The sequence below is a fragment of the Dermacentor andersoni genome, chromosome 10 (genome assembly GCF_023375885.2).
Source record: "Dermacentor andersoni chromosome 10, qqDerAnde1_hic_scaffold, whole genome shotgun sequence".
In the NCBI taxonomy this organism is placed as follows: domain Eukaryota; kingdom Metazoa; phylum Arthropoda; class Arachnida; order Ixodida; family Ixodidae; genus Dermacentor; species Dermacentor andersoni.
Genome location: NC_092823.1, coordinates 83,377,098 through 83,389,941, shown reverse-complemented (window position 1 = coordinate 83,389,941; position 12,844 = coordinate 83,377,098). Strand labels below are relative to the sequence as shown.

General features: G+C 47.5%; 1 protein-coding gene across 1 annotated transcript; it reads left to right on the top strand.

Annotated features, from left to right (window-relative positions):
• The first annotated feature begins 5,891 nt into the window (after nucleotides 1-5,891).
• Nucleotides 5,892-12,108, top strand: LOC126543506 (uncharacterized). The gene is made up of 3 exons (XM_055078025.2): nucleotides 5,892-6,784; nucleotides 9,742-10,672; nucleotides 11,480-12,108. The coding sequence occupies exons 1-3, from the start codon at nucleotides 5,892-5,894 to the stop codon at nucleotides 11,885-11,887; spliced, it is 2,232 nt and encodes a 743-aa protein (XP_054934000.1). The 3' UTR covers nucleotides 11,888-12,108.
• Nucleotides 12,109-12,844: the final 736 nt, after the last annotated feature.

The following is a 12,844-nucleotide window of genomic DNA, read 5'->3' as shown; positions in this document are numbered from 1 at the left end:
GAAGACCAGTGAGAATTCCTTCAAGATTTCTCCTGTGAAGGACAGCAGGCTGGCACATATGATTGAGTCCAAACAGGCTATAGTACACAGATAGAATATGCAGACTTAACAGAAGGCAGGAAAAAAATATCGCAATTATAACAGAGAAGTTCATGATCACTCGAACACCCTCGCGAAGCAACAGTGGCATGAAATTTGTAACTCTGCCAATGGTTGACTCAAACATGGAGGTAGCTGGAACTTCCTCACGCATTTGCTCAACGAGAATGAAACAAGGACAAGCGAAAGAAACTACAGCAAAGTTGGTTGATCAAGAAAGCCAGGATAAAACACAGCGGAAAATCATGGATGGACGCGCAGCCAAATATCTCCCACTTAAAGAATCAAACGAAGAAGACGAGAACCCTCAATATACGGGAGGCATATGTGAAGAACTTGACCGGGAGTTTACCGAAAGTGAAGTCAAGGCGGCTCTTCACAGTCTTAATGGTAGATCGGCGGCGGGACCTGACGGAATAACTAATAAGACAATAAGAAATCTAGATGATGGATCAATTTCTTATTCAACTGAACATTTCAAGCATGTTGGGGAAGAAAGAGGTATACTCCGAGGAATGGACGGTGGCCAATACTATCCTCATACGAAAACTATGCAAACAACTCAAGCTTGATAACATCCATCCTATTTCCTTTACGTCATGTCTAGGCAAAGCTATGGAACGTGTCATACTAAATTGGCTCACGAAATGTGTCGACCAGAACGACATCCCGTACACCTTCCCGAGCTGTCAACGTCCCGAGCTGCCAACTCAGGATGCTGTGCAACTGATCAAACACCAACTTATACAGGCCCGCACAGCGCATACAAAAGCCCTTTTGGGATTGGATGTGGAAAAAGCTTTTGACCGTATAAAGCATAGGGCAACAGACATTCTGTCGGAGATGGGGTTACGCAAAAGACTTCTTAACATGATGAAGGACTTCCTTAGTTTGTATGTTGCAGAGAACACACTTAAAGCATGTGGTTGAAGTGCTTGGCAGCTAAATGAGAACACTTGATCACTGAACACCACGGAAAAGGTTGTAAACCAAGAGCTTACATTCCGGAATATAAGCAGAGAATGTGCTTATAAGATCACGAAGGATCCCCAACGAGAATAAATGAAAAGATGAAGGTTCTTGGGTAACACATCGAAGGAAAATGTGCTAACTATTGAATAATACAACATATCTCGAATAGAACAGATGAAGTCATTCGGTTACTAAGAATTACCAACAGACACAGAGGCCTAGGGGAAGACAACGCTTTGAGGCTAATACACGCCTTTGCTCTCTGTCAATTCACATATGTGACTGGATTATTTCCATGGAAGCAGCCAGAACGTAACAAACTTAATGTGATGCACAGGAAGGTTGTTAAAATAGTCTTAGGCATACTGAGTACTGCTGCAACGGACAAATTCATGAATAGAGAGGTGCACAACACAATGGACTAAATCGCGGAGGCCCGACAGCTAGCGCAACAAGAAAGATTCACAAAAAGAGGAGCTGGTAGGAACATATTACAGACAATAGGTGTAGGACTGAGTAAATAACGCATCCCAATAGAGGTTGAAGTAGAATTAAGGACTCAAGTCATGAATAAGATTAGAACCAACCCTCTCCCCAGAATATCAAAAAGAGAAAGAAAAGAGTTAAGCATTCTTGCAGGAAATAGAGCAGCAGAACCAACTGGCAGCTATAGTTGATGCTACTGGATGGAAGGTGAAAAAGCATATACGGCCATTGTATCAAATTCTCAAGGGGAGGTGCAAGATGCAATTACTATTTTTACCAAGGACCCCATGGTTGCAGAACAAGCAGCAATTGCTCTAGCCATGAGGAGTAATAAGTGGGACTGCATTTAGAGTGATTCAAATGCCACTTTAAAGGGTTTGCTAAAGGCTAGTTAGCTGGAGCTGCAGCTAAACTTTTTGAAAGCATTGGGATTATGAGAACTGAAATACGATCGTTTCCTGAGCATTTGGGGAAGTGGAGCAGACTTGGGTTCACCTCAATGAGGTTGCTCATGACTTGGGCCGAGAACTTGCTAACCGTGACGGTTACAACCGAGCCGTTCGCCATCAAGCAAAATAATAAAGAGGTGATTTAATAACTTACAATGACATTAACAAACATTACTATCTAGGCCGCCGGCAATTCCTATTGCACCATTCAAAACTGAAGAAGGCTCTGCAAGTCTCACTGCACTTATTGCAAACAGGTGCATGTCCCACGGCGTACCACATTAATATAATATATCCAATGAGGGAGATAAGATGCACTGCAACAAATGTAATGGCATCATGGGAATCAGACATATGCTGCCGGGGTGTCCCGCGACTCTCCGCAACATCAAGATGCCAAGTTCGGACGGTTGGTTAGGATTCATTGTAAGGTTAACTACAGCGCAACACGACACGGACAACCATGTCTAACATATATATAGGTGCCAGTTCACAACCATAACATGCACGAGACAAACAGATACATCGAGGCAACTGTGACCAACTGATGCATAATCAAAAATACCTTCGTTTTGTGTTTCTTATGTTGCTCTGTATCGAACCCTACAATTAACTCTCCCCAGCCTCGTTGAAGAATGCACACAGTTGGAAAAAAATATTCAAAGCCCATTTTTTCAAGACCAACTAAGGGCTGTCCAGAGGGCCCATGATGTCGCTGAACGGCTTGGCTTGACAGTGCCAACGTGGGAGCCTTGGCTTAAAAAGTCGAGCCTCTGCACCTCATTTCAATAAAAGCTTTCACACACAGACACAGAGGTCAGCTGCTACCATAAGAGAAGCAGACAACTCACGCGACATGGCGGTATGCCAGGCGAAGAAGTCTTGGATTTAAATTTCACTACAATTTCTATTTCTCCCGTTGTTAAAAGCTACAAAATATCTGCTGAACAATCGACGTGAAGAGGAGAACTAGCAGATTACTCGGCTATGCTAGGCTGTTACGTGCCAAGAATAAAAGAGCTTTTTGTAAACTAAGCAAACGTACGTGGGCATACGCTAAGAGATCACACTGACTAACAAGCTTTAGCAACGCAGGCATCCAAATGCTTCCAAAGCCAAAATACGAGCTAGCAGTGGATTAGAATATGCTGGAAACCTTATAGTCATCTCTCTAGCCATCTTGAAGCTTTGCTTCACGCTTGATTACTACGCATTTTTGATGCGTCGAGGCTGACTTAGGTGGCATGCGCGAAACTGCTCAGGCTGACAGGAAGGAAGGGAAAAGTGGAGAAGCAAAGGCATGGAGGTTAGCCAGTTTAGCTTAACCGGTTTGCTACCCTACACATGGGAGCGCGATGGGGGGAGTTGAAAGATGGGGAAAGGAGAGAGAGAGACATAGAGCACATAGCACAGCACACACATCGTCAGTTAGAGTCCATCGTTCTTAAGTGGTACGTGATATCACTGTCACAGCCGCTGACAGAATTAGAGGCATGTCTATGTGCAAGCACGCAGTTTACTTCAAGTTTTATACAAACATACCAAAAATCCTATAGGCTAATGCTGTAGCTGTATTGGTAGGCTCTCATTTGGGTAGCAGGTGGAAGAATCTTCAGCGTGCAGTAAGGCGTTCTTGTGTGGTCGTTGTCGAACATTTTGTTGTTCATATCTACGGACGAGGTCTACCGACATTTTCTCCCTTCGTGGTAAAAGCCTATCTCAACAGCATTGACAGATTTCGAGGTAAGCGTGTTGATAAAGCCTTACTGAAGAACAGTTGCGTATAGGAGTATAGTGTTCACGTATAGTATTCACGTATAGTATAGTATTCACCGTGTACAGTGTTCACTTATCACTGTTCGCGAGGCAGCGACAGCGGGGATCCGCGCCATGTTTGTGGTCGCGTCGGTCGTGGAGCGTCGGAAAAATTCCAGCAGTGCTTCTCACGCGAACAACTGATTGCCATCTTTGGCCCGCTTATCGTGTTTTGGACTTAACCGCTCGCTGATATTTCAGCAGGGTCGTCTCAGTGTTTCGCACGCAGTGTTCTTCTTATTTGTTTATTGCACAGGTCTACGTGCAGTGTTTACGTAAACGGGCCGACTACGCGCCCTGGCCGTGCGTCAAGTGAGCTTCGCTGTCACGGTGAACTGGGCCTTGTTTGGCGGCAGCCATCGCACAAGAGAGAAGCCCGGCGATAGAAATGTTGCCCAGATTGTGTTCTTCTCGATACCTGGTTATCTCTTCCTCACAACAGCCTCAATGTAAAAGAGCATAGCAGCTATGGGCGAGCATGCCTCTGCAAGGCCTGCCATGCAGGTGCAGAGTAAGCCAGCACCTGGGCGTGTAATTTTACGAGAAGCCATCGTGGGAGTGGCGTTTCTTTGAATGATTGTCATTGACGAACACGGGAGGGCCAAAAAAATAAACGGTTTTGGAATGACCAGCAGAATTCACGCAACATAAAATATCACGAAGGCTGTGGAATCACAGAGTTTATTTCTCGGTTTCCTTTTTTTTTTTTTCAGTGAAGCAACGTTAGGCATACCTTTAAGACGCAAGTGGACAGTAGGCAGTAAATTCTGCAATGACGGCTATCACGTTACGCGAGCACTTTGAGGCGCGGCTGGTGTACCCAGCCGCTCGCCAGTTAACTGCGGCCTTCCATCGACTTATCGACTTTGAATTGCTCGCGCGTCACGAAGCTCGAATAATTCACAAAGTGACCCTTGATATCTGCGAGGTCCAGGCGAAGCAGTAGTTCGACATCGCGCAGAAGCTCATCATCTATTAGTTCGAGCGGGTCGACAAAATCCCACAAGGGCACTCAGCTTTCATTAGGTGATTTATCTGGTTCGCTCAGCTAACGCACGTGCGCGCTTACGGGCATCGCACACTTACGCCACACCACTCGATAGCCGAGCCTCAAAAGTACTTTTCGTCAGAAAAAATAGGGCTCGTGCATATTGCTGGCTGCTTGGCGACTCAGGCCTGCTCGTTTAGGCAGCGCGAACTAACGACCCAAGTAATGGCGTACGCCGCAAGCGCTCCTAGTGGATGACGTCATGTGCATACCTCTTGTTCGTTAACGCTGCTGCAATATCGTGAGCAGTATGAGAGGGAACACGCTAACTCGTGGCAAACAGCCTGGAAACCGAGTCAGAGCGGTACGTGGATGGCGCTGTCGAAAGCAGAGGGGAAAGGGGCACGCTCTTCCGTTAACTGTTGGCACTCCCACCGCGCCTGCGTTTGTCGAAAACGGCAACCAACGACATTTGACTGACGGCCGATTGCCGATAAGGTGGTTACGTGCACAGTAACTTACAGCGAGTCACTATTTCTCGGTCATGTTTTCTTTCTTTTTTTCACTTTTTTGAGAGCTTGTGTGTCTAAAGCGCCCGTTCGTCCGTTTAGCGTAAGGTATATTCAGATACACCCCCATAACACCTGATGTTTATACTGTGCAGCGCACCGTGTCACGCGTTCCAGACAGACGGACACATTTCCCAGGGAAGGAGCTCTCGAATGTTTACGCTTCAAAACACTGCTGGTAGTGGCTATGCTTTGGTGGACAGAGTTACCAATAACCGCAATATCAAATAGCTTTATCAATGCGCGCTGGCGGTGCGAAGTTCTGCACTTTGTATAAAGAGACGCATGATGGGAGTGCCAACAGTGATCAAAACGGCGTCCTCCTTTCCACTCTGTTTCCGACGGTGGCCACCACGTATCGCCCATAGCAGGGTTCGAGGCTATGTGACACGTGCACCTCTGTTCCCGCCCATATTGCTCACGATAGCGCACCCTTTCATACTATTTGCAGGTCTTGCTGAACTGCGTTTACGTGGCAGCAATCCCTTTCGCCATCCAGTGGATTGTTGAACCATGTCTAAGGCACCTCATGCAGGCCACGCCGTCGACGCCAGCTATGCCCTCGACAACAGCAGCAACGAATGGAGCGCGCAGAACATTCCATGCACCAAGGGGGACGGTGCGAGCTGTAAGTTACTGGAGCACCATCCGGAAATTAATAGGGTACTTCTAGGCGCTGCCCTGGAGCTTCGGGAAGACAAGCGAGGACAGAGCAGAGGTGATGTCCTTATTGCGGCTGTCGAGGCAAGCACTTGCCGGTTCGCCTCGTACAGCTCTAACGAAAACTGGTGCAAAGCGAGAGCACTGAATCTCGTTGAGCGTCTACTCGCCCAGCACCGCTGCATCACGGCGATGGAATTCAACAGCAACCTGATGCTTCGCCCATCGTTGCTCTCGGCAGTAAAACGACACCCCTGTTTGAAAAGCTTTACTGTATGCGGAAGATTCATTGCATCCGACGGCGCAGCTGTGGTGTTCGACGTGATAGGATCTTTGCCGCAGCTCAAGAATCTAGCTTTCAAGTCTTACGAGTTCGAGAAGGAATCCTCGACTACGAGCTGCGTCATTGACTACTCATTTGACCTTCGCATAAGTTGTCTGTCGACCCTTGACCTCGCAGAGCTGCGAATTCCCAGCACTGAGGCCGGTTGGCTCGTCCGGGCACTCATTGAAAACGAAAGCATCACCGACCTCTGCGTCGGAGAGTGCGTGTTTTCGTACGGAGATGACTCCTATCCAAGGTTCCCGACGTACCTCGCGAAGGAAAATTGCCCGCTGCGAAAATTGACGCTCAAATCGAACGCCTACTTCATCAGAGGGTCACTCATGGGGAAACTTGTCGACGCATTTTGCAAAATGAATTTTTTGAAGGAACTGAACGTGGACATCGTCGCGACAACAATGTTGTAAGTAAAATTGAAATTGTATTTTGGATAGGCTCTGCAGTTGTAGAATATCGCAACGGTTCTTAAGCGACCTTAGCTTTCTTGACACTGTGACACTGTGAGGCACGTAAAATTTAACGCGTACACTATAGTCAGTCAGTCAAGAGCTTTATTGAGGTCCTGAGGGGGGTTTAAGCCGTTAGAGATCGCACGCGGGGAGCTCCTTGGGCCGAAACCGTAGGCGACGCCCAAGTCGGGACGGGAACGTGGTGACGCTCCGCCAGTTCTTGGGCCCTCTGGACGGCCTTGAGTTGGAGTTTGAGGTCCGGGCTTTTGAGGGCTTCTTCCCATTCGGGCTCACTGGAGAGAGGACCCTCTGGTAACGCGGTACATTGCCAAAGCATGTGCGAGAGTGAGCAATAGAGTTCTGGGCAGTCTGGGCAATTTGCCGGGATTTCTGAATTGTAGCTGTAGCCAGCATTTAATTGCGGAGAGTTCGGCAAAAAAATTACTAATTTTTTTCTACTGTATTAGCTTTTTGTTCGAATAGATGACATTTCATGTTCTTTTTCGTTTCTTTAGAAAATGCGTGTAGCCTTCATGGTCGGAATAAAAGTGCACAAATCGTTTTATCTTTCCCGGATTTCGAACTATGTTTGGGTAATGGAAGAATAATAATGGCACATACAATCCTGCAGGTTGTGCTCTTTTTGTTGGACTATGTAATGTCCGGTGTTAGCATGTGCCGTCCTTATCGTCCTTACAAGTACCTGTTCTCCGACACGAAACAAGAAAATTAAGTAGGTAATTCTTTAAAATATGCTTTCTGCCAGAGGGTCTCGTAGTCAATTCAAGAACAGCTTAGTCGGTGTTGTACTGTTTAGTACGGTTATCGTCCCAATATTTCAAGGGAAATTTCTTGTGACTGCCGCTGAAACGACCATCTATCTTGGCACTTTTGCAAGTTTGCGCCACACGCTCCGATCGACATGTCGGTGTGACGTCATGCATGTCCGTGTTTCCATTTATTTGCACTGTTTCAGCGCTGCAAGCGTTGTCGCCACCCTGTGGCTCCCTCAAAATTCAACACGGTCTTTCTTTATCAAAAAGAAATGATTTATGGACCAGAGCAGACGGCGTAAGAATTCATGAGACCGAAAACCTTCAAGGTGGCGTCGTCACCGCTTTTCTCTTTTTGGGTCTTTTCTGCCTTACCAGGCCCCGCTCGTAATAACAGTGGAATTTTTTTTCCTTTTTTGATTTGCTGCACTTTTATACACTTGGGCTCGGCGGCTGCCTGGTGATCGCGGCACAATCTCGCGCGCCATATATGGAGGAAATTGTGGGGCGGCAGCGGTGCTGGGCGGTGCTTGACTCTGCAAACAAGTGCTTATTTTGCGCGGTCTCATGCGCCGTATCTTGAAAGGTATCTGCAGACGGCTCCTACCTTTGTGCGCGCTGTGTTCTAGCCGCTCTTGCATTGAACCGATAGACGGCACGAAGGTCACTTCGCTCGCTGCTGCTGCCGCACCTGCTCACACCAACGCTATGAAAGCAATTGCCCGCGCCCATCGAGTGTGATGTGTTCATGTTTGATTATGCGTGCTGGCACCATGCTTGTTAATTCAGTAATAAACGAATGTTTCCACTTTTATACGGCAGATAAATCTACTATCCTTACATTGTATGGGGAACAAGCGCTGACCAGGACAAGCGATGGCAGTTTGAGGGGGTAACTAAAATATGTTGACACCATCCGGTAGGAAGGCCACGAGGATCGCACGACATATTTAACAATCACGAATGCACGCCTTGATCAATGTTTGTTGAGCCCGATGCACTCAGCCGGGTTCTTTCTATGGGCATGCGGGTTGGGAGGAGCGCATACGCTGTTGCGTTCTGGCACGTCAATGCCAAGACGGATCATTTTCTGGATGCATGTGCTTCAATATGAGCGGCAAATTTGGCGATGCAAAATCGTTGTATGTTCTAGTGTAAACTGCGCCCACTGCTCGCTAGGCTGTACGTTACGGCGCTGCCCTGGACTCGCGAAATTTCAGCGCTGGTTGCCCATAGCTGTTTACTAATTTCTATCGCAATCAATGCTTCGGTTTCCGGTTTCCGGGCCGAATGCCTATACGACGCCTGAATAGAAGGTCGTTCCCCGCTATACCGACACTCTCCGTGCGAATGGCAGTGCCCAATTAGACCTTCCCTAGCGTGCAATCTTGGGGCGATGGGCACACAGCCTAACTGCGCCAGAGTAACCATTGGTGTCGCTGAATGTTGGCACGCTACGGCCTCTCCAAATGCTCCTTCGCTAAGCCACCGCAAGAGCGGTATCTGCAAGGAACCGGCGCTTTTGTGAGCGCAGAAGGTCATGGTCCATGAAATTAAGACGCATGATCTGGGTTAAACAATACCGGAAGACTAACTACGTCCAAGAGGACGCCTGATGTTCACTCGTCAATGTAAATCAGTGCGCATTGAGACCTGCAGAGACGTGGACCTCAGACATAGCGGATGGCTCAGGCTCCTGAAATAACCGTAGTAGAGTTGGGTGCAGGTCATTCTATTTATTTATTTATTTATTTATTTATTTATTTATTTATTTATTTATTCCTCAAATGCCCCTGGAGAGGGGTATTACATGAGGGGTGGGCAGCTTAAAAGGTGTTCGATGGCAGTCTTGAACTCAGTCGCACTGGATTGGTCCGTCGCTTGTTCCGGCAGATAATTTCAGTCTCTCGTTGACGTTGTACGTTGGAAAAACGAATGCAGATGGGATGATGTACGCGCATGCGGGGGGTATACTGACTTTTAATGATGAGTCCGGGATGAATTAGTCCGTTAAGAGACTTCAATTTCAGTTTTTAACACGAGTTTATATTGGAGTCCAAATGTTCGATTCTCGCGTTTGCTTACAAGGGGTCAATGTTCATTCAACTCAAAATGTCTTTTCTATATATTGTTTCCAGCGTACCTACGTTCGCCCTCTTTGCCGAAGTGGCCACTCGGAGCGCCAAACTACTCATCCTGAAGTTGCCTTGGACGTCAAGATGTTCCATTTTTGGTGCCCACATTACAAGTCCTGAAGCCACGCAATGCATGAAGTCCTGGCAAACAGCCTTGCAAGGATCGAAGTCACCGCTCAAGCAGCTGCGCGTCGACTTGAAGGGCTTCGGCAAAACCGAATGCGACACTTTCTTCGACGCAATCGCCAACAATGAATCTCTGCGGCTGGTGGAAGTCGACACTTTGCCATTCATTGATGGGCTCGACAAGGTCTCCAAAACTATTCTGGAGCGAGGTCTGAACGATCGAGTGCTCATCAAAGGACACCATCGGCACAGCAACGCAAACCACCTGCTGAAATGCCCGCAAATCAGCAGCGTGGCCGTAACGGTGGAGTGGTTCGTTTTCCGCCAGCGTGTCGGCCCACAGTCATTTATCTCGACTCTGGAAGTGGTCGGTAGCTCCAGTAACGTAACGTCACTGCTGGTCGAGGGCAATAGATTCGATCGCGACGAATTATCTGCCTTGGCAGCATGCCTAAGGAACGCGGCTGTACTCACTGATGTCGACATAAACCTGAGGGGCGCTATGGCTGTCTTATCAGAAAAGGATCGTACGCATGTGCGGGCGGAACTAGTGTCAGCGCTGGCCTCCAACCTCAAACTTGTCAAAGTCAGCATCAAAGGCGTGCTGCTGTCCAATGACGACTTGAACGTCCTCGCACATTGGGCCAGCAAGAGCCTTAGCATCACCGAATTCACCATGACTCCTGTCTGTTGTGGTGGTACCACGCCTGGCAAGCTTTGTGAAGAGCTGCAAATTGCTTTTGAGCAAAGGCCCGGTGCGCTAAAGGAAGCATTCAACTTCAAGAACATCGCACTTGCAGACATCCTGGTATGGCACAGTGATAACGGCTGTCTCCTTCGTTTCTGAGCACAAAAAAATGTTATGTTACGGAAGACAGGGAAGAAATATAATTTGCAGAAGAGTTGGGAGGATTACCAGACGGTACCTTGATGCTAGTGTCCTCACGAACAGCGGCCTGTTCGAACATTTTCTGACTTCGCCAATACATATTTTTCGGCACCAGACTGCCTCATAAGCGGTATAAATCGTACTAATATGCGCAGGCTTTGCGGCTTTTAGGAAATGAGATAAATAACGTCGTGAAAGCATCGCAAATCCATTCGAGGATACAAGTAACTCATGCGAAACAAGCCACCGAAGCTGCGGTGAGCACGCAAGGCGATTAGGCGAGATATACGAATGGAGCACTGCGAAACAAATAGACATGAAGTAAAGAAAGCTCCGCCTTAAAAAGAGCGGAGAGCATATCTCTTGCGCTAATAGATTGCAATTTCTCCGCCAGTATTTATTTGTGTGCAGAAAATAGAGGTTGTCTGTGATTTCGCTCTGCATTCATATTCCTGCAATTTCAATCTTAGTTCTACTCCGAATACTTCACTCGCGTTGCTACGACTTCTTTTCTACAGTTTCCGAGATCATCTCAGCTGCAATATGAGCACAACTATGATGTCGAAGTACGTTGGCTGTTTGAATGAAAGCTATTTCCTTATTGGGAAGCGTCGTACGCTTCCATTTGCGCGCACACCATCAAACACTTTAGAAATTTGGACCGGTTCAGGCTTATCATACGTTTTTTTCTACTTTAACCATGACGTGCTTTCTTTTTTCATGCAGCAAGCGACCATACGGAATGCCTCCACCGTCTCGGCCGCTTCAGAATTCGTGCTAGGTCAGCAAGATACCTTGGACGGTGCGGATGCCATCGAGCTGATGCACGACCATCCACGCCTCCTCGAGATGGTGATGGAAGGTGCTGACGTCACAAAGACGAAAGCTAAAGAGAAGATCAGCAGCGCTCTTCTGCGTGTGCAAAACTGTAACCTTGAGGGGTTTATGAGAATCGCAGGCGTCGTCAAGGAGAGGGTGGAGTGCCTTCGTCATCCCGATGCCAGGTTTCAGCTCGTTGACATTAACCACCACTGCTGGCTGCACATTCGCAGGTTCCTGAAGATAAGGGACGTTGTCAACATTGAGCCGCTGTCGGTTAATCAAAACGACGCGTGGGCTTTTGAATGCGATTAGCACACCATAAATAAAAGATCTAGCATTCTCCTGAGCGGAAACTTGCTTAGTCTGAGTACGAGTGGCACCCAAGGAATAAAATTGTACAATATTTAGTGACCTTATACTCTGTTAAAAGGTTAATCACCGAAGCTGTGTGGGATGACTACATTGACGACTATATTGACTCATACGGTTACTGCTATATTGGTTGAAAAAAGACGCCCGCAACTTCGTGGTTCTTCTGGTCTTTATTTTCTCATTCGTTACCACAGTGACCACAGCTTCGAGGTCGCTGTGGTAAAACGCCATCGGTTGTACGGCCATGCAAGACCCGTTCTTGCCAAGGGTTAAGTCTACATACGGCCGGTGACACTCTGTCGGCACATTGGCCGCCGTGTCGCACTCAATTCCAAACCGTTCCAACCAGAAGGATACAATCCATTCTCTGTCGTCGTGGAATCGGCTGGGAATGGACGCCTGCCCAAGTGCATGCGCCCTTTCCCAGGCCTTCCCGCGACGAACAAGCCAGCGAAATAATCGACAGTGCCTGTGCCCCTCCTTATTTTTATTGAAATGAAGATAAAAGTGTTCAGAGATTGCTTAGCAACGGACGCCTGCGAATGGGCAACATTCACAAGCGCTTTGCCAAGGACAGCAACCACGAGCGCATGCAGGTGGCAATGGTAACGAATAAGAGTACTTCTAAACGACAGAAATATGTAGTCACCCTGTAACTTCTCGTTCTTGTCCCTCCCCACTTGCCTGCCCGATGAAAGAACACACTGAGAGCGACCGCCGCGACTGATAACATCACGCGGAAACAGTTGTACGACTTATCGCTCTGGCAGATTCTTTTTCAACATCTCGAACACATTTTTTTCCACATCCTAGCCATGGAGAGCTTAGATGTAAAAATGTGTTTTAGTGAGTCTGAGTTTGCCATTTCTTTTGCCGACTTGTGGCTGAGAGGTAGAT

Excerpts from the sequence above, each read along its gene's own strand:
- LOC126543506 (XM_055078025.2), top strand. The coding sequence starts at position 5,892 with ATGTCTAAGGCACCTCATGCAGGCCACGCCGTCGACGCCAGCTATGCC. Across the intron at positions 6,785-9,741 it reads ATCGTCGCGACAACAATGTT|CGTACCTACGTTCGCCCTCT; the intron begins GTAAGTAAAATT and ends TATTGTTTCCAG. Across the intron at positions 10,673-11,479 it reads TCGCACTTGCAGACATCCTG|CAAGCGACCATACGGAATGC; the intron begins GTATGGCACAGT and ends TTTTTCATGCAG.